At 30.0% G+C, this 22717-nt stretch overlaps 1 protein-coding gene across 9 annotated transcripts in view; it reads right to left on the reverse strand.

The window, feature by feature from the left end:
- Positions 1 to 22717, reverse strand: part of LOC115874102 (basement membrane-specific heparan sulfate proteoglycan core protein) — a 220336-nt gene that overhangs the window by 51015 nt on the left and 146604 nt on the right. For all 9 annotated transcript variants that reach the window (XM_030889171.1, XM_030889169.1, XM_030889167.1 and 6 more), the window contains 6 exons: positions 10399 to 10518; positions 8647 to 8769; positions 6952 to 7062; positions 5122 to 5346; positions 3053 to 3163; positions 1632 to 1778 (listed from right to left, as the gene is read on the reverse strand). In XM_030889171.1, the coding sequence (XP_030745031.1) occupies positions 1632 to 1778; positions 3053 to 3163; positions 5122 to 5346; positions 6952 to 7062; positions 8647 to 8769; positions 10399 to 10518 (837 nt within the window). The remainder of the gene's footprint in view (positions 1 to 1631; positions 1779 to 3052; positions 3164 to 5121; positions 5347 to 6951; positions 7063 to 8646; positions 8770 to 10398; positions 10519 to 22717) is intronic.

Consider the following 22717-nt stretch of genomic DNA (forward strand, 5'->3'; position numbering starts at 1 on the left):
TTTGCAGCAAAATGTATGATTAATTTAAAAAAATTAAAATTTCCCAAATTTATTATTTCAGTGAAATAACTATCTACTCAACGTGCTATTTTTCGTCAATAATGACATGTATTGTCTATTTCCATTTTAAATATCTTAAGAACGGTTGCTCGTAGCGATTTTTACAAAGAATTATTTAGAAAAAATCGAAATAAAAATGAAACTTCTACACCCTGTATCTCTGAAAGTAAACATTTTAAGACATACATTTATACGAACTTTTTACTTATTTTTATCTGCAGAATATGCTGCCGAAGTTTCCGGAATACAGTTCGGACCACCCTGTATAAATGAGAAATCAGAGTGTCCAGAAATATTGAAAGGTAGTCAATAATAAAATATAGCTAGAGTTTAAACAAAAATTAAATAAACTTAGTTATAGAAAATTAGAGATATTTATTATAATTAGAGCAAATACTATTACAGTTGAGGGTTGGAACCTTTGGTGTTACTTTATTTTGTAAAGCAAATACGAAGAGTTCTGTATCAATTTTAATGCATAAAATAGTACATGCCAATATATACCTATTACAGGAATATTACACTATGTATTCTAACAAAAAAGTTTAACAAAAGGTATTATTATTAACTAAATCGAAATAGAAATAAATAAAAATACGTAAATAACTCTGTGGCAAATATATAGTAACGACATTGAATATGACTCTCATTTCTTTGAATATGATTTCATAATTAGTAATTAAGATATCAAAGATTCTTAAACTTAGAGTATCTTCTGAGTAACCAAGCTTACAACAAATAATATATAAAACAGACAACTTTGGATTTTTTAAAGTTATTCCATTTCTATAAAAATTACACGTCGTTTAGTTGATCATAAAACCTGAGCCCGATATAGATAAAACTCATAGTTATTAGTGAATCGAATAAAATTAAATATAAAAAAACATACCAGGAACGTACTGAGGACAATTTTCCTCATCGCTATAGTCATCGCAATCCGGTATCCCGTTACACTTTTTGTAGCCCATAATACAAAAACCCTCCGTACATTGAAAATATCCCTGGGGACAATCTTGAGGCCCTAGATTTTTCAAAAACCAAATCAAAAACGTGTATCGCAAATTTCAAAAACTCTCTCCGTGCAGTTAGTCAAAATATTCTGTGAAGTATCTGTGCGAGTCCCGACATCAAACGGTGCAAAAATCCGCATTCAACCTGATATAATACACATTTTACAGTAATATATACAGCAGAAAAGCAGTCGGATTATACATAACATTTTCTGGTAATTTTTTTTCCAAAAATTATTAATATAATAGTGTAATAACCCTTTTTATGTAATTTACACAATTTCAAATTTTCTATAAATAAGTAATGCTGTACAAGTGCAGGCAAATTCAGGCAACGTTATTATAAAACAACAAAATAGCAGATGTATACATATTATGAACGTGAATCAACCATTATTTAAAAAAGTACTAAAAAATGTAAATCATATGTTGCTGAATTATGATATTTATGATAAATGAATAAAATAGGTAAAAATATGTTGCTTCTTTTTGAAACAAATACTTAAAAAAGCATTTGAAAGCAAAATACTGTTATTTTTAAAGCAATGATCCATTTACCTGGATTTTTTTCGAAAGTCCAACAGTATAATAGTGACTCGTCACTTTTATCGATACAGTCTGCTATTCCGTTACAAACTTTGCTCGTTTTAATGCAGTTACCATCATCACATCTCCAATAACCCAGCCCACAATGTGGAGTAATAGCTAATAAATACCATGCCAAGAAAAAAACATGCAGTTAGTATAGATATTACAAACATGCCAAAATATAAAGCATAATAGATAAATTCTCTTTTGATTTGATTAAAATAAATTGTTTGCTATTTCTTTTGCTAAGCTTAAGTTCTCTCTCTCTACTTTACTTACCTTAGTAGTGGAAAATAGAAATTTAAAAAAAAATGTATATAGATAGTTACTATTCGTATAAAACTTATTTTTAACTATTGCGGGATACATATGCAATAATTGTACTAATTATAGTGTGAATAAATATAAATAATATATAATGTTATTAAACAAAAAAAGTCACAATCGACGTAGAATCAACAATTTTTGAGTTTCAGTACGAGTATCGGTCATCTAGAAACATCAATCAAAACATCAACTGTTCACAATCAGCTGTCGCTTTCACTGTCTAGATTAAGTCATAAACTTATCAAAGCTCTATCAAAAATGCTATTTCTGCGCCTACTATGACGTTTAGTTTATTAAATCACAAGGAATATAGATAGTGTATCTGATACAGTGAAAGACGGAAATCCAATTAATGTGAACAATCAGTAGGAAAAGCTAACAACTACGCATTAGGCGAGTGAATATCACATTCCTGCGAATGCTAACATTCGCTAGTAAAAGTTAGCGATTGGACTTCTACTGGCGTAATGTTAGCAAATCAGTAAATGTGAGCTTTTAGTAGAAATTGTTAACATTCATTGACTTCCGGCATTCACTGTACTATATTTAATAAATTAAATGACGTAAATATAAATATATTCTATAATTTTCCCAAAATTATTAATATATATTTATACCTCAACACATTTATTAAATAGATTTTTCCAATATTACGACAACAATAAATAAAGCACATCGAAAATCAGATTGTAATCATAGTAAAGACACTTAAAGAACAGAAAGCGACATAGATATTTAAAAAATCCCATAAAGAAGAATGGAATTTTTATTACAAAGCATCAGGTCAGTACAAATAAATAGATTAACAGAGATCATCATAATTAGAAAAAGGAACGACCATTGGGCTAGCCGTTCACACTAACGTTACCTGTTACATTTTAAAACACAACAGTTTGAAATTTAACAGCAGAACATACTTCGATGGTAAGATGGGACAGAAGAGTGACACAAAGTGTAGAGTCAGACGTATAGGCAAGGGATTTATTATTGACAGACGAGAAAAAGCGTTTTGACGAATATCCAGTTGATTGGTTCTGGAGGATAAAGTTGAGAAGAAACCTTACCAGTACATCCAAGTTCGTCACTTCCGTCAGAACATTCCTGACTACCGTTGCATCTGCCCAATTCCGGTATACACAGTCCATTTTTGCATTTAAAGTCATTAGTCCCGCATGCTATCCGAATAAAAACTAGTTTTTATTTGTCTCAAGTTCTAACATATTTTCACTCAGCCGTTCAAGAAAAAAGTCTCTCAAAATAGAATGACGCTCAAATAATTTTTGATGAAATGTTTATTAAAAATTCAAATTAATGCCAAATTTCACCGAACATTAAATTTTGAGCGTTTCAACCAGGGTTACTTTAATTTTTTTAAAAACGTGTTTTAAAAATTACTTGTTTTGAATATTATTATTTATATTGTTTTAAATATAAAACTAGTTAAAACATGTTTAAACTCTCTCGTTAAAACATGTTTAAAAATCCAACAATCAAACACGGAGGAATACCATTAAGTTCTTTAAAAATCGAGAAAAGTTTATCTGGCTTATTGCACACTTTACAAGATAAATATTTCGGTTAACTTTGCTTATTGTTACTCAACCTACTTCTTGTATCTTATTTTTTGTATTTTACAAAACCTATGTGATTCTCTTTAATTATATTTTCGTATTTTAGACATTCATAATTATTGTGTTAAATTAGATTTTAAATATAAATAATAATAGACATAACAAGTAAAGGCAACTGAACAAACATAATGATATATAGTTGTCAGTTTTTCAATTCAACTTGTGTCTGTGAAATCTTATTTTTGTGATTTGATTTCAACTGGGAGATTTGTCACCAATATGAAGACTAAAATCAAAAAATGTACTGTTATATTTATTTATAATCGTAGGACATTTTTTAGAATTTGTTTTATTTTTGTTTAATGTTTGTTCTTTTAGTTTCACTTTTTTAATAACTAAAACACACAGCTGAGTAAATGCAAAGTTATACATGACGTACTAAAAATACTAACACTGACAAGCGTTTAAACAAAACTAATATTGAAGTCTTAATTTTCTAAAATAAAACAACGTTTTATGTTAGTATTACATGAAATTATTGTGAAATTCGGCATAAAATTTAGAAATTGAATTAAGAAACTTTTTTCTGGTTGAGCTGAGTGCACAATAATTTCCATATGCAATTCTATAGATATATACTTAGTGCCAAAACTCTATGATTCTGAAAAAACTGGCAAAAATCTGGTAAAATAATCTGGTAAAAACAAACTTAAAAATTGGAACATAAGATTTGGCAATATGTATATCCATTGTTAAGCGATTAATTTAAATAGATATTATATGAAATTCTACTTTTAGGAATAACAAAAACTACTTCCTAAATATTATAAGTTTGTAGCCCGTTGAAGAATTGCGAATCTCAGACAAGTACTTTATTCTTTAACTAGTTTCGTTTTAATCACATCAAATCTTCTTAAGATTAGAATAAGAAGAGTCTAATAAGTGCAAATATTTTCAGAGCTAATGATGATATGATTTTTTTTCTTAAATTTTGAGAGCCACTGGATTTTTCAGATTTTTCGTGTATTAACACATTGTCAAGATATTATATTTTTAAATAAAAATTAAAAAAATTATCCAAAAAATAAGAATTTTAAATATTTAATTTCACAAAAAAAACTCATAGATGTTGTCCTGACTCACCCTGTACAGGAGAATACATTACTGAAGTTAATCAAAATACACCAAAACTGGTGTTTCTTCAGAAGAGGATAAACATATTTTTAATCATCTGATAACGTTAATATTTATGGCTGACAAAACGTTTGCCAATACTTTAAATATGTTTTGGTTTATTGTGATTGATTGATGTAATATTCTGTTGTAAAACTAAAGTTCTAAAGTATTTTTTTTAATTCAATCGGAGAATACATTACAGAGAGTAATCAAAATACACCAAAACTGGTTTTAAAATGAGAAGAAGATAGAAGATAATTAAAAATGAGGCACTTGTCTGAACGAAAAAGGACAGAAACACATAACTACTACAGAGAACAGGACGAGACTACAGATATAGAATCGACAATTTGAAGCTTAGACCCCAACTGAAGCTGTTAACTAACCGCAGTTCTCTTCATCTTCCTGATTCTCGCAGTCAGCTTCGCCGTTGCACCTTTTATTCAAGGCGATGCAACTGCCATTGTTGCATCTGAATTCGTCCTTGGAGCAGTAGCAGTTTCGTTCGTCGGATTCGTCCTCGCAATTGGGCCTCGAATTGCACCTGTCTATTCTGTCGATGCACTGGCCGTTATTGCATTTCCATTGGTAATCGAGGCAGTGCGCGATAGCTGTATTATTTAGAGAAATTGCTGAATTTTCGGTAAATATGATGTGACGATTATCAAAGATAATAATTGTGTGTGTATTTTGACACGCTAACACAAAATTTGTTGTTGATTTATATGACTGTGTATCGTATATAACTTATTTTCTTTATTTTTCCTATGTTCAGAACGAGGTCGTTAAAAACCTAAATGGTTTTAATATAATTCAAATAAAAATGTATCTCTTAAATTACTCTCTCTCTTATGCATTCTTGGAAAATGCAATTAATATGAATTTTTAAAAAAAGTTAAATATATGTGCCATCTCTCATGGGGAGATTCCTCATGTAAAAATAAGATTTATTTTTCATATCAACATAGGTCCGAATCTACTTTGTTTAGTAGTTATAGGGTGTTAAAAGTCTTAATGCTTTTTCGATTAATTATAATTTTCTTTCAAGTACTTTTAGCGTTTCGAATGAAATTTTGACGATCAAAGTAACTATAAATGCGACATATTTTAAAACTAAAAAAGTGTCAATATATTCACCAGGGACGTGCATATGGGTTATCACTGGAATATTTAAAATTATAATAAATCAAAAGATTATTAAGACTAACACCCTATAGCTACAACACAAAGCAGAATCGGACCTATGTTGATATGAAAAATTAATCTTATTTTTACGTGAAGAATCTCCCCACGAGAGATGGCACATGTTTTTTGAAACACTCTGTATATCTATATAAATTATATAATACATATTTTATTATAATAATACCCTATTACCTTATTTAGTATTAAATAATCTAATATCTTAAAGAACTGAAACCTTGGAGTAAAAACTACCCATAACCTATATTTTTATATATAACGCCATTTAATAAATATATATTAAGCCCTGTTGACTACCCTTTACCACCTATTTTATCCAAAACAACAATTTCATTATCCAAAAATACTAAAAACTATAAACCATTTCCCATTTCCATGAAAATTTATAAAAATGCATTCGAAAAATACAGTAAAACAGATTTCTTTACAAATTTCTACTAATTAACGTTGATAAAATCAATGTAATTATTAAGGATAAAGAACTGTGCCTTGGCCACTTACATGCACATATACTTGGAATAAATAACTAATATCTTTATATCAAGTTCGCTATCACACGCAATACCGTTCTTAAAAACAGAATTATTTCGCTGTATGACATGAAAGTGAACTATTTTACGTAGTAATAATATTAAAAACTGAATTTTTGGATCGATAAAATAACAGGATATAAAGAAATCTGCTTTAAAAGGGTTTTTTAATATTATCGAATGGATAAATGGCTGGCATGAGCTTCTGTAATCAATAATTTTAGGTTTTCAAGGCCCTGTTAAAAGATGTCGCCACTGATATGTTATTTGTCATAATTTACCGATGTATGATACTAAAATTGTAAGTTTTTAAATGGAAATATCAAACACTTTTAATTAATGATATTTAACCTTAATAAAAATGCTAGCACAATTAAATAAAAGAGTTACATATGCGCAATCTTCAGCAAAAACACATGAAATAATAAAAAAATACTGGTGTTTGATACTTCCATTCGTTAACACCAGACTTTACTCTCATACTTTTGCATCCGATCTCATCCGATTGGTCCTGACATTGCCTGATGCCGTCGCATCTCTGATTGGGTGGTATACAAAAGCCGTTATTGCAATGGAAGTCATCTTTCCTACATGCTGCAAGGGGTACAAGGAATTTCAGATTTTACTTTAAGCTTAAATTTATTGACACCAAATGATCTGGTTAAATGTTGATAACGTTGGAAACGTTAGATCGCATAAAATGGATGACAGATGACAGAAAAGACAACCGTAAAGCTGGAAAGTAGATACAAATTTTTCGTTGATGGTTTGAAGTGGAAGATCAGAAAACAATACAAAAAGCACGAATTTCAGAAGAGCAGAAGAAAAAGTAAATAAGATATTTTCGAAACTTCTTAAGAATATCATGGGCATATCTAGATAAATACCTTAATATTAAAATCACCAAATATTCAAATACGAGTATGACTTATTATTTTGTTTTTAAAAAATGTGAATAATAAGTGCCTTGTTATACATTTATTACTATGTGTGAAATTAAAAATATATATTTTTATTGTTAGTACTAATTTTTAAAAGATCTTTAAAAAATGTTAATGATTTGTAAATGTAATTTATAATAAAAGGAAAATTAAAAAAAAAAGACTAAAAAAATACTATTGAAAATTCAAAACAGAAATACACCTACCGGCATGAAAAATAGAAACCTTAAAATTTTCATATATTTTGAATTTCGATAAATTTTGTTCTAAGGAATTTTTAGCTAAGTTATTTGAATTTTTAGACTATTTTCACATTAAAAATTAACCTCGTGGTTATCCTCCGAGGAGTGGACAATAGATGTTCATACATCTGTTCTCAGAGGAGGATGGGAAATACTCTGTCCCCCTTCCAACAGGAAGAACCCCATGTATGATGAATTATAGATAGTATGATGAGTTATAACTCAAGAAAAAGGGACACAATGGATATTTAAAGTGATTAACCCCCTTCCGCTCATTGTACATTCTACATTCTTCTATCTAAATAAAACACTACTAATACCAAAGGTCCAACCCCCCTATTGTAAAATTCTACTCTCTTCTTAAAAAAAAATATCTCCAATAAAAATGAAGCTATTAATATGAACCAAAAACAAACTCTCCTGAAAAATGCACCTTGATCACAAAATTGTATTAAATTCCTTACTTTGTTAAATCATTTTTTGTTCCAAAGTAAAATAACATTTTATTTACCCTCATCTTTTTTCTAATCTAAGAGGCTAAAAGTCATAAAATTTATCTAAAAATGCTTAAAAATCATTAAAATCGAACTAGAACAAAATATATTATACTTTAATTACATGAAAATTTTAAGGTATGAAGAATAACAGTATAAAATAGGAGTATTTATAAACTAATTTAGGAGAATACAGAACAGACTGGCAAAAGAAAAGTAAATGAAAGAAGACAACGATCTGAAACTACAACACAAAATAAATGAACTGACTTCATTGTTATAAAAAAAACAAGTAACTAAATATATATTTAAACATAATGCTAATAATTTAAATAATATTAAAAAGAAAAAAGTAATAAAATTATCGAAAATTAACATTTAAATTATAATTCTTGTGAAACATGTAAATTTCGAGAAACAGGTCATTTTTTATAACAATATTAGTCAAACTGAACCATTTAAATGACGATAGAAACGGTGACTTCGGTTTGTAACACTTACGACATGATCTCTCGTCACTTTGATCGCTACAATCGTATTCTCTATCGCACTGTTTACTTTTGGGAATGCACTCACCATTCGAACATTCGAACTCGTCGAATGAACATGCCCCTATAGCATTATCTAACATGCAAAACAAATTCGGTTAGGGAAATTATACAGGGTGAGCTCTTGTAAAAGGCTACAAAGTATTATATCAAAAAAATATTTTTTATACTAAATTTTTGGTTCAAACTTTTGAGAAGTGCAGATACCTTTTATTACATATGTGACATTTAGAGGGCACTACAGAAAAAAAATAAAAAAAAAATATATATGAAAAAGATATTACTTTCTAACAGTATACAAGATCACCCTGTAAAAACATAATTCAGGCATTGACTAAAATTATGAAAAGTATAAACACTACAAAATGTTGTAGCACTTTTAATAATTCTTAATGAATTACAATTCAAAGATTATTTAAAATTAATTAAATTATCTTTATTATATTTTTTAATTTTCATTAACTTCATTTATACTAACGCCTTGGTTAATTTATTGATTGATTTTTTATCAATATTAGTATTTCATTTTATAGGTATAATAAATATATCAATATATAATAAGATATAATAATGGCAACAGCGTAAATAATCTATAGAGTGGATAAAGATAAGCCTAGTTCCATTAGGAACCAGGCATCAATAAGCACTCTCGGCCAATTTAGGGAGTAAGAAATTAATAGCAAAGCTCCAAGTTCATTTCCAACTCTGACAAGCAAGTCCAGTTTCCCATTTGAAACTGTGAATACAACTTATATAGTTCGCTTATAATAAAAATTATAAAACTTAAGATAATCTTTGAATTGGATAAATAAACTTGATCGTAACCCAAAACCTTAATAAATAAACAAGAACAAGTATGTTGTGCAAAATAAGTACTTAATAAATCAATTTTCAAAAATACACATAAAAAATCAAAGCCGTGCAATATTTTCAAGCCATTAAATTCAGCCATTAAGTAGCAAATTTGTGCAGGCATTTTTTACAAGAATATTTATCAAAAATGCAAATTTTTCTATAACTCAATACAGGTATTTTTTTTAAGAAGTGATAGAAAATAAAAAGTATTGGTCAAAAAATAGTAATATATACAGTATGAAGGAATAAAAATGTACATACAGTAGGCGTAGAAATATAATTTCCATTGGATCTTTACTGCAGAGAAGCAAGGCAGAACCCTATATGACAAATTTAAATAATGTGGACATATTGGATTCTGCCAAGTTCTTAACTGTGAGGATGTCAGCTGGCCATGAATTATTAACAGATAAATAACGTTTTCAAAGATTAAACGATATAAAAATATAAATAGTATTTCCTAATTCTTATGATGGCAGCTTAAGTTATTTGAGATTATTCTTAAACGCTAAAACTACAACATAAAGATATAAATGTAAACAAAATTAATAAGACCTATAGATTCTAAATTTAAACAAGGACTTAGAAAGACAAGAAAACTATTATTTCTACGCCTACTATGACGTGATTTTTATTTAATAAGAAGGAATTAATTTTTATAATAGTTTTATAGACAATGTAAATGAATTCTGTAAAGTATAGTAAAAGAAGAAATATAAAATAAGCTATGACGTTTGTCTTGAAATAGATTTTAACGTCATGTTGTGTTGAAACTATAACTTTTTTATACTTAGAAAACTGAATTTCTTGTGGTAAAATAATAATAAAATAGATAAAATGTGAATCTTACGGCTTCTGCTGGGACAGTTAGTTTCATCACGACCATTGCTACATTCTGGTGCTCCACTACATCTGTAGACATCCGGTATACACTGGCCATTTCCACAGTCAAATTCGTTGTACTGACAAGCTGAAAAAAAGACAGTGTTATATGTAGTACATCAAAATTATAAATAATAAATTATGTGTCTATCGATTAATATTTCGTTTATTATAAATATAAGAATATACATTTATATTTGATATCTAAACATCAGTTTGTTAATACTAGACTAAATCTGATTCCAAGATTGTAATAATAAAAAAATTAAAACTTCTCAAAGACTTTAAAAATAACTGTTTAAAATACTACTTGCAAAATTCCGTTGCATTTTTATTCAGTCATTTTTCTCTGTAACCGATAAATACTTGTCTTCATTCTCCTAGTGGTAAAATATGGATATTTTCTAAGCTACATAAAAGTGCTGTTATGTTGCATAATATATTTCTTTTTTAGCAATCTCGACTTTTATTAATATACACTGTATATAAATACAATATTTTACGTATTTTCTTACAAAAATGTATAGTTTTCTTAAACCTAAAAAGGAAAAATGAATAAATGCCTATCAGATACATAAATGTATTGAAAGAAACAAATTATGTCAAATAAATATAAAAAAATACAAAACTTTAAATGTATTATTTATACAGAATGAATCTTAAATAAGTGCTAACTGTTTTAAAGGATTGTATATTTCGACCCGAAACACGTCTATGAAGTTTTTCCCGAAAAAATGAAAAGTATTTTCGATTTTTTTGAATTTTTGATCGAAAAGCATAATAGCTTGATAATATAGCAATATAGGTTATAGATTATATTTGGAAAAATAGAAAAAATACAGTAGCTCTCAACATTTCAGCATTTTTTAAATTTTCGAAGTAGGATAACTCGGCTGTTTTTATTTATTTGAAAAACGGCAAAGAGAAAATATCATTTATCGAAATCTACCAGCCCGGAAAATATTTTCACTTATTCAAGACTCATCCTGTATACAGGGTGAGTCTTAGATAAGTACAACTATTTCCAGGGCCGAAAGATCTCGATAAAAGAAACTTATTTTCTCTTTACAGTTTTTCAAATATATAAGTCCAAAATAACCGAGTTATTTCAGTTTGAAATTTCCAAAAATTATTTTTTGCTTAAATTTTGAGAACCACTGGATTTTTCTGGGTTTTAATTTTTTTTTCTTTGTAAATTTAATCTACTGTATCTATTGCCATATTATCAAGAAATTATGTTCTTTAACTAAAAAAATTAAAAAAATCGGGGAAAAGGAACCTGATATTCGTGTTTTTGGGGTCAAAATATACCACCACTAAAAATATTTGCACTTATATAAGACTCACCCTGTATATTATAATACATAATAATTATTTCTACAATTTTAAATAAAAAAAATACAACTGTAATATATTACTATTGAAAATGCTAAAACATACAAAACAGATAATTCTTCAATTTTATATCAAAATTTATAAGTTTTGTAAACAAATCTGTAAGTATTCATATTTTCATTCGCTCTCTTCCTATATCATATACCTTCCAGCTATAATGGCGATGCGCTATCCTGGTATATACATTCACAAAGCGTTAGTTCATGATAATGTCAACAGAGGAACGCCGCCTATTCAGTGTAGGTATGTTGTTTTAGATTCTATAATGGCCATTAAACCTAACTTTACAATAATTAAAGGTCTCGGAACCCGTTCAGCAAGTTCTAAAAAGCTACAACATAAACCATTAAGTTTTTAAATTAATAGGAAAAAATGAAGAAAAGTTCCTATTCATAAATAGTGTTTTGGAGAACTATTTTTCATGCTTTTAATATTGAAGCAGTTTAATTTGTAAAAATAGTGAACAAATAGTAGTTTTTTGAAAAAAGGCTGGGTTTTCCGCTACTGGAAAATAAATAAAAAACGTTTTTTTCATAGCAACTGTTAAAATTGTCTTATATCTCTATATCTCTTCTATCAAAAATAATAGATAAAATAGTACTTTAAATCTTCTCGCACGTTTTTTAATTGCTTTCATTTTTGAATATTTTTGTTTTCCTTATCATAAGTTATTCGGGATTTAAATGGAAGTAGTTTGGAATGAATATCTGTTGGTAATTTACTTATTTCGTTTTGAGCCATTTCTGGCTCCAATTCAATCAGCAATCGACACAAAAGAGAATTAAAAAATATTGACTGATATTGACTCAAAACTTTGACAACTCAAGAGACAGCTTTATTTATTTGTCAAATTATATAGAAGCCAACGCCAACCCAGCACAATATTTATTCCACTCGTAATAAATTCCTTGAAATAATAATTTCTGAATATTTTTTAAAACGTAACTCGCTGTGGAAAAAAATATTGTTTTATACACGACGATAAAATTGCATTATAGTCTCCCGAAATTAATTAACTCGCGATTTCATTGCTCGTGAATCTTTTCGGTCGTCGATAAAATACCATTTTATCGTCTTTTTTTTATCGTTATCGACAAAATAAAAAAAGGTATTTTTTCTAAAAACATCACTGCGTTGAATTAAAACGGAAACCAGACTGTCTATGGTTTTTTACTATTGTCAACTATATGAATATGAATGGCAACCAGTTTTCTAATTGAATTTCCTTAACCAAAAAAAATAACGAAATAGATATAATTATCTGCAAAATGAATTCATTACATTAATTTTACTATTAATAGATTATTAAATTAACAAATACCGATAATATCAAAGTAAAATTAATATTTCTAATTTAAACCAAAAAAAAAACTCAACTCTAAAGCCTCTATATTTTCCCGTCTAATCAAACTCTATTACAATGAACCTGATTGGCATAACATGACATTAATAAATTAATATTAGCTCGAATCATTATTTACATTTTAATTTTCAATGGAAAATAAGCCAGCCAAGTCGGGTCTTCGTGAATTATTTCCATAACTTTTCCGAGTATCGGAATTTCGCAACGGAGCTCAGCTTAACAGGTTATGTCGTACCATTTTGTACCAATCGCCGACATCAGACTATTTATTATATTGAATTCGTTAAATGAAATTACAGAAACAGAAAACTATTACTGAAATTTAATTTTAGATTGTACAAGGTAGGTATTGTAGTTTTCTTCTGTTTCTTTTAAATACATAAATCATTTTAATTATGACTGATATTAGATCTTTAACACTGATCAGTTGAATTTATAATTTAATTGCAACTTGTTTAATGCGTTCATGTGTCGGCGGTACGGTACCCAGGTTTCGTTTCCATATAACATGGTGGGAATTATTATTGCTCGGTACACTGCAAGTTTCGTTTTTTGTGCTCAAGTCATGATTGTAGAAAACCCTGTCTTTTAATTTCCAGAATGCTCTCGAGGCGCTGCTAATCCTGTGCTGAATTTCAGAGTCGATATTGGCCTTTTCCGAAATCAAACGGCCCAGTAATGTAATATCCATCAGTGTATTTGGCGATTTTTTCAGGATCTCTCCTAGCTTCGTCCTGTATTACTAGATGAAAATGCAATCTATACAAAATAGATTTCAAACCAGAAATAGTTATGTATTTTTTGTTTAGAAGTTTTCGTAAACCATGTTCTTATTTTCTAATTAAATTAATAACTAACAGGCCGCAAATTTTTCAAATTATTATTACGTTGCACCATTTTCGATATGGAAATTCTCCTTAGAAAAATGTTTAATATGATTTAGAGTCTGGATCGATAAAATTCTCCTTGCACAAAAACCGATTGCGGCATGTGATACCGTGAAATTGCGCCTGTTATTGGATAGAATCGACAAACCGTTACAGTTTCGTTTAATAATTAATAAATTGAATGCGGACGATTAGTTATTCCCGTATTAATTTCGTCATGGCAGAAATAAAAATCTAATAGCGGCCATTGTCGGATGGGTTGCCGAATCGGGCAATTCGTAGTTAAATTTAAATTTTAGACGCGTCCGATTCAAGCAGACGGTCATATCGTTTAATTAAAAACTGGGTAGTGGGCTAAATTTTTCGAATAAGTGCCATATTGTAAAATATACGTATATGATTGATTGAAAATGTTATTTATTATCTTTTTCTTTCTATAAAACGTTTTATAAAATTATATAACATTTTTTCTTATTTAAAATTACTACTAAAAATGATTTTGATAAAAAAGGAAAATGCAAAAATCGTGGCATATACTCCATCTTAGTTTTTTGGTATATCATGTCAACTTAGACATTTTCTTATAGTTGTGATTATTTTTGAAATACGTGCAATTTTTAATGCGCATGCGCAAAGTAAGGCCCTCGGGAAAGACAAACCTATTGAACGTTCCATAAATGCAATAAAGGAGGCTTGAAAATCGCATGTCGTGATGTTGGGGACATATTTTTTAATGCTAAACTTATGGCGTTCATTTATCCACGTAAGTATACATTATGTGATCTAGGGTGGTATCAAATTATTCGTAAAAAATGCTTTTACCAAATATGCTAATGAGCCACCCTTGTTCCATTTGAAAAAGTTGACATATGAATAAAAATACGATTTGGACATCTTTTACCCGGCCGGATAAAACACTAAAAACATCAGACGATTAAATCCATTTTTCCAAGACTCCTTGATTAAAAATTAGTGTTTTACCACAACTATGGCACTTTTGATGGAATGGTACGATTTTTTTAAACAAAAATGTCAAAATTTGGTACGTGATATGTCACTTTATTCGGAGTGTCGTTTTCTATTGAATAAAGTAAAAAAATACAAATTTGTAGTCATTTCCGGTGAAACAGGAAGTGACTGAAAACAATTGAATACGTCAATCAATCCTAATTTATGTCATATACTAACATAAAAAACTTCGTTTTTTTATCTGAAAAAATATAAGTTATAGAGGTGACTTTTTGAAAAACACCCGGTATAAACTACCTGTTAAAACATGTAATAATATAAAATTAACACTTGAAATGACTTGCCTACGATATATTAATAACGAAAAATATAATTTCCAAAGTAAATCTGGAAAAGTAACCTCAGTCATAATACATACTTTACTTCGGTTTTAACCCGGGGATTTGGGCCGTCTCAAAGGCATCAGAATAATTTTATTATTAATTAAAATACTTTTATTCGTCTTTCAACTCTTTTAAGCCGCGGCGGCACGGTGAAAACTTAATCTAAATCTGAAAATAACTGGAAACTTTCTTTTGATAAATATTTCAAATATTCTTATGTGTTTTAACAAGTTTCTTCTTAATTGTATTTCTCTTTTTCTTTAGTCAAACATTCTTAATACGTTTTTTCTTGGTTCTGGAATTATGATATTAATACTTTTTTACCATTTCTTTAAAAAAAATACTAAAAATAATACGGTGACGATATCTTATTCAAAAACATTTTCCAGACATAGCTGCATTTTAGAAATAACGTATGTAAGACGCTGTATATAAAATATCAAATTTTAATTAGCTACTGCGGTAGATAAGACTAAGGTGGGATGCAATTTCCTGTATATAAATATAAATAATGTACCTAAAGGCAATTAAAATTAGATTATTTGCATCATTAAAATATAAATTTCTTGTGGTATATTTTCATTTAAAGGTAACAGCACATATAATTCGTCTCATTTAACTTTTCGTAAAGTGGTCAAAAAATAGGTTGTGTAGGTTTTTATTTATTAGACAACAAAAATAAACATGGCAGCTTTATACTATGAGTTCTAGTTGAGTAGTATTGAACCATGAGACGGATCTATTTCTTCAGATTTAATATCCGTAAAAGTAAACCTTTAAATACCGTATGGTCGAAAAAAATCGGTTTCCAGTTGGCTTGGTTTGGTGTCTATCGATGACATTCCCATATAATTCTACATATAAATTGATAGTCATCGCTGATGCCTTTTTTTTCGATCATATTTTCTATATACACGTTATATAGATGAAGAAAAGCTTTTGCATAGAATATTACAATAGGAAAATAAAAAATATACTTTAGTTAACACTAGTTAAATAATGAAGTAACATTTACTTTACCTGTAATAACATTCTTTGTCACAATAACTAAAATAACATCAATGATTCTTGAACGGCAGTCTAAGAGCTATTACCTAACACCTATCATCTCTGTTCGTTATCTCCATTTCCCTCTCTCTAGTTTGAGTATAAATACTTTAAAAATCAATAATGATTTATATACAGAGTGTCTTAATGTGTTATAGAAACATGTTTATTTTTAAATAGACGGGTCATCTCACCATGAATACCACGCTTCATTTGTAAATTTCCCTGATAAATAATAAAGTACTTCACCCTGGAACCCTTAAAACGGTAACATAATTTATAAAATCGACATAATTCGCTTTAAATTAATAAAAAAAATGTTGGAATCAATACTAATGGGTATAAAAGCTTGACTGTATGAAACTATTATGGAAGGCTGATATTTTATATCATCATTTTTTTCGTTTCTCTTCTAAATAGATTTGTGAATAAATCAATGTTAGAAAGTTCACGTGACAGTTTATTCTACGTGCAGAGCCGGTCCAGGCCCGACCATTGTCGAAAATTAAATTTACCGTGGAGGTTATCCAAGCAATTAATATTCTGCGTTGGTAATACCAGCTGTGGAAACAAGCGATGAGGTATATTCGGGGATGGCGACCACATTTTAACTTCACTTAAGGCAATCTCGACGTTTAACGTTATCATTTTCGTTGGTTTGCCAACTATAATAATTGATATACGATTTAAAGTTTGCCGTTTCTCAGAACGCTTAAATCTGATTTTAAAATTGCATTTCTGGAATTTTAGCGATATTAGTTTAAAAGACTTTAATTGTACCTGAAGAGAAAATCAAATAATTCAATTTTAAATTTGATATTGCCTCGTTTTACGACGCATATTTGTGCGCGGTTTCTTATTTTATGGGCCTGTTTTATTAATTACATCTTAGATAGGAAAGGTTTATATGTATTCAGCTCAATACAAGAACAGATCAAAGAGATGTTGAGTACTGAGTGGTAACGATGTAGAATGAGTGGAAGGGAGATTAATCACCACTACCTACAGATACACTGTATCTGTATCTGTGTCTTGAGATATAACTCATCATACAGCCTCAAGGCTTTGATAAAAGCCAGTATCTGAGACAGTTTTACAGAGGTTAGTTCTCCATCTCCAATATTAGTCGTACCAAAGTTTATGGCACAGTTTATGGTGATGAGGTGTTCTGGTGCTTCCCTATTCTCCCCACAGAATCTGCATTCGCCATATTTTCTTAGCTTCAATCTACTGAGTCTACTACAGTGTCTTGTTAAAAACTGCTTGACTATCAGATAATATGGCTATTTCTTGTTTTTAACCATAGTTCATATGTAAGATAAGTTGTATGCATTTTTCGATAGCGTAGATTTCAGCCTGTAGGGGGCTAGGGTGGATACTTCGGAATATTTAGTTCACGGTCCAAATACTCCGATTTCTGTTCCTGCATTGGTTTTGGAAGCATCAGTATACCAAGTTATGGTATGGTCTTTTAACTGCTGAGCAAACGTACCTTTCTCTCTTCCAGTGCTTTTTACAATTCAATTCTACATTGAGGTGTTTCTCAAAATTGTACATTCTTGGTGTTTCATCCACTGGGAGTTGGAGGAGCGGTGTTTCCTTTTTTGAGGGTGTTCCAAACCTCTGATCTGACAATTATCTCAGTACTGATTCCGTCAGTTCTTCTCTCTTGAGTCATGTTTCAAGAATGACAGCTCTCAACAAAAATCTAGTTATGCTATTGAATTCTACATGGAAAACTCTACGAGACTCAATTTTCACCTTTTCGTTAAAACAAAACAAACAAACAACGCTTTATTGTGCAAAAAGCCAAAACAGCTTCATCGACAAAGCACTCACAAACAACAAAATCACAAAAAATACAAACAACAAAATATACACAATACAAATAATACAATTCAAAAAAATTTAAGTCTTTAAAATTACAAAAAGAATATACATGGACAATTTTAGAACAGTACGCAGTAAATAGATATAATTTTAAAGTTATAGAATATTAAATACTTGACCTTTGACCAGTGTGTGAGATGATCAAAATTTTAAAATTCAAAATTGTTCATAATCAAACATCAACAAAAAGTCGTTTACCGCATATAGGGCTCTCTCAGTAGGTATGATTTTAGAGCCTTGCGAAATGCGGGAAAGAATGAAAGCGATTTGATATTCAAAGGCAGATGATTGTACATTTTTTTGGCATTGTACAGTATTGAACCCTTAACTAGTTCTGAGCTCGGGGTTGGCAGATAAAGATCGTGCTCTGCATTCCTAAGTGGATAGTTATGAGATGGCCTTTCGGGAATAGCAGATATGTGCTTGCGGATTAAGCAAACGGATTCAAAAATGAATAAAGAAGGAAGAGTCAGTATTTTCAAATTTTTAAAGAAATTCTGGCAGTGAGTTCTACTGTTCAGTCCCAATAAATATCGAACTGCTCTCTTTTGAAGTATGAAAACACGATCAAATTTTGTTGCGCAGCAAGTACCCCAGAATGGAAGGGCATAACGAAGATGTGACTCAAAAAGGGCATAATAGGCTATTCTAGAGGTTGAGAAGTTAAGTTCCTTAGAAACTGATCTTAGCGCAAAACAGGCAGAGTTTAGTTTCTTTGATAGAGCTTCAATGTGAGAGTCCCATTTTAACGAGTTGTCTACAAGAAGTCCTAAGAATTTCACGACGTCAATAGTAGTGTTATTAAGTACAAAAGGTTGTATAGTACTTTTATATGACAAAACTTTAGTTTTTGATAGGTTGAGGCATAGGAGATTAGAATCGCACCAAGACTTAATGGTGCGTAAGTCATTGGATATAGTATCATATAGCGCCGCAACATCTAAAGTTATAAGATAACCGAGATACGAAATAAGCGGTCAAAAATTGTTGTATTTCAGGAACTAAGAGGGCTAGGACAAATCTGTGACATAAGACAGATGAAAATAGGACGTCCTGTACAGATCATTGCACCATAAGAAGACCAAGGCGCAAAGTTTAATAACTTTGTGCATATAAAATTAAATAAAAATCAAGCCGCATAATAAAAAAGAGGCTCCTATTTGTTTTCGCTGGCTTTTAGCGATAGTATTCCTAGCCAGGGGACACCTAATAAATATAAACTATCATTTCCAGACGCGCTTTCTTATCCCGCGACGCGAATTTATATTCGGCTTCCGTCCCGTTGTTAACGGTTATTAATTATTTCGAAATAGGTTCAATGGATATATCCGGAGCCCGTGGAATTCTAAACAAAAGATTTTATCGGGGACATTAACCCTACTTTTATTTTATAGTTGGACGTCGAAAATAGAAAGAAAGAGCCACAGACTTCGTCAAACGTTAGAAAACTTATAGAAACCGCCGCGTCTGCTCGCTTTACTGTCATATTAATTATTCTTAAACTTGTCAGTCTTTGCCACGGCTCAGATATTTATTAGAAAAGTATTTAAAATATTTAAGTTTCGAGGATACTTTTAGAAAAATTGATTTTTTCACTATCCCACAAACGAGATTAATTGGCACAAAAATCTTCATTTCGCTAACGTATCTACGATAGATTAGATTTTTTTTTGATTTTTGAAGAGGCTTTCGCTCTCTTTGTGGATAATCCTCTGTAAACTTCATAAAATTTCCTAATCATAGGTTAGGTTGCAGGGATCCTGTCTGAGCCCTCGCTCGGAGACATTGTGCTCATTGTGATAAATCCGTATTATTGCACCAAGTTTAATCCTGTAGGGCAGTTTCCAGTAAGTCGTCACTGGAGTAATGGTTAGTCTTCGAGCTGTGGCGCAATTATCATGGTGTTGCCACGTCTCTTCCTGCTTGAACTTGATGGTAGTTTCTAACTTCTTTTAGTGTGCTGATCGTCACAAGTGGTGGGTCATCTGCCTTCCCTGACCACCTGTTTGGCGAGTCTGCCCGCTTCTTTGTTCTCCTCTTTCTTCTTGGTCTCTTAGTATACCCATTACATCTTTGACAGTCTTTCTGTCTTTGCTTATCAGGTCTGCCTTAAATTTTGGAGAATGTTCTAATAAGAACTTCTTCGCCTATCCTGGTGAATTTCTTCATCATTCTAGACATTTTTTGACCACCCACTGTTTTGAGGCCATTCTTAAGATAGCTTTTGTCGCGCCGTAGGAGAATTCTGGGCCTATTTTGGCTATTTCATCTCCCGTTTTTGTTTTAACCAATTTTGTTTATATACTCCTTCCTTGATCTTGAAATTTAGTGATTTGCTTTAACTAAAATTGATTTGCATTAAGTTTTTAATTAAGTTATTGTGATAGTGACAAAAGTTTCCTGGTTATTCAATAATCTTGATAAAATTATCTGTTATATAGCAGTATAGAATAGAATAGCAACTTCCATCATATCAAATATACAGGAATCGCATCGAGCTAACATAACTTCCTTATTTTCTTCATACCTAGCTCACTTATTTATATCTATCTCTATGTCTCTATGCATTCGCAGTACAGTCATTCAATAACACAAATATATATCCACCGTCAAAGGCAATGCATAGCTAGATAGGTGATGCACTTTGCAAGTTTAAACGGTAGTAGTATCATTTAAAACAAAGAAGCGTATTCCTACTAGATATATACGCTATATTATGCGTACGTCTATCAGATAACATCTAAATGCAACATACGGGGAATGTAAATTCTGTAATACGATCACAGCCACATTCGTATGTTTATCGATAGATAAAAAGTGATGCGGTATAGATATAGATCGAGTCGTAATATCTCCTCAGACTGATAAAACAGATAATCAAAAGCGTAACCTACGTGATGCTGAAGACCTGGATCAACTGTTTTAAAATTCCGTGACTACTAATTAATGGAAGTTCATTCAAATTATCAGTTAATTGAAATCATTCGTTTGATTGTGTTAATCTGGACATCACAAAATAAATCTGACGTATTTTGTTAAAATAAAGGCGATTTGGAATTAAATGATAAGCTTTAATGAATTACTACCTTTCATTATGTTATATTGAGTAGGTTGGCTGCTAATTTATAAATTGTCTATATTTTTAAAAACACTGTGGTGTTAACATTATTCCAAAAATATAATTATACAAGGTGAGTCATATAAGTGCAATATTTTTTTTTCATAAAATTTTTGTGTTTTTTAATTTTTTTTGGAATTCTCAGTTATAAAACATAATATCCTGATAATATGGCAACATTAGTACAAGATTAAATTTAAAGGAACAAAATTACAGCAAGAAATCCAGTGGTTCTCAAAATGTGAGCAAAAAATATATCTTTCTTAATTTTCTAAGTAAAATATTTAAAATCAAGGGATATTTTTGGACTTATTTGAAAAACGATAGACAAAATTTGTTTGTTTTACCGAGGTCTACCAATACTGGAAATATATGAACTTATTTAAGACTCACCCTGTATAATGAGTACACAGTATATGTACCGAGTACTTTAAAAAAACCTGTAGAAGTTGGGTGCAGTGAAATTTGAGGTTGTCTACTTAGCATTAGTACGTTTTACAAGCGGTTGCCATATTGCACAAATTTTCATATTTGGATTCCTAAAGATTACTGTTTCAGATAAAAACGTATTACATAAATTTACATTTTCTCCAATGAGGTTTCTTGCCCACATAGAACTAAAATTTCGATCACCTTATACTGTGCTGCTTTATTTTTCATTGAGAAAAAAACTCTAATCAACTTTCAAAAATAAAATATTGCCTATGTGTCCAATTTTTAGACCTACTTTATAACAATAAGTATACATTTTTTTTAAAGTTACCGAAAATATTTTTACAAAGACCCCAACGTCCATATATTAATATATTTTAACAAAATTACAATAAAAACAAAAAGGTAAAAAATTCAAAGGAGAATATATAAATATAAAAAAAGACGAAATACCACTGTTTATTCTTCTTGTTGTTCTAAGCACGATCTTACCATACGAGGCAGTCGCGAAATGTTTATTTGATGATATTGAAGATTTATGCAGAACAAAATCTCGGTGCATATCGAATTACCGCAGAGCCTTAGTAAACATTTTTCAATTTAACACCACGGACACATCCGAACTCCTCCACTCATATATAATATACAAGCCCCATAGCTGCCATCTTTTGTAAGTCCAAAATTTATGAAGACGACTTAGAGTTATAATATTGTCCGTCAAGGGGTTGATTATCTATTCATTTGCCAAGTTTTGATAAAAAAATCGGTTCTTTCGAAAATCGACAACTATGAAACTACGATCC

Source organism: Sitophilus oryzae, unplaced genomic scaffold, assembly GCF_002938485.1.
Source record: "Sitophilus oryzae breed Bouriz unplaced genomic scaffold, Soryzae_2.0 scaffold_1227_pilon_pilon, whole genome shotgun sequence".
Taxonomy (NCBI): Eukaryota; Metazoa; Arthropoda; class Insecta; order Coleoptera; family Curculionidae; genus Sitophilus; species Sitophilus oryzae.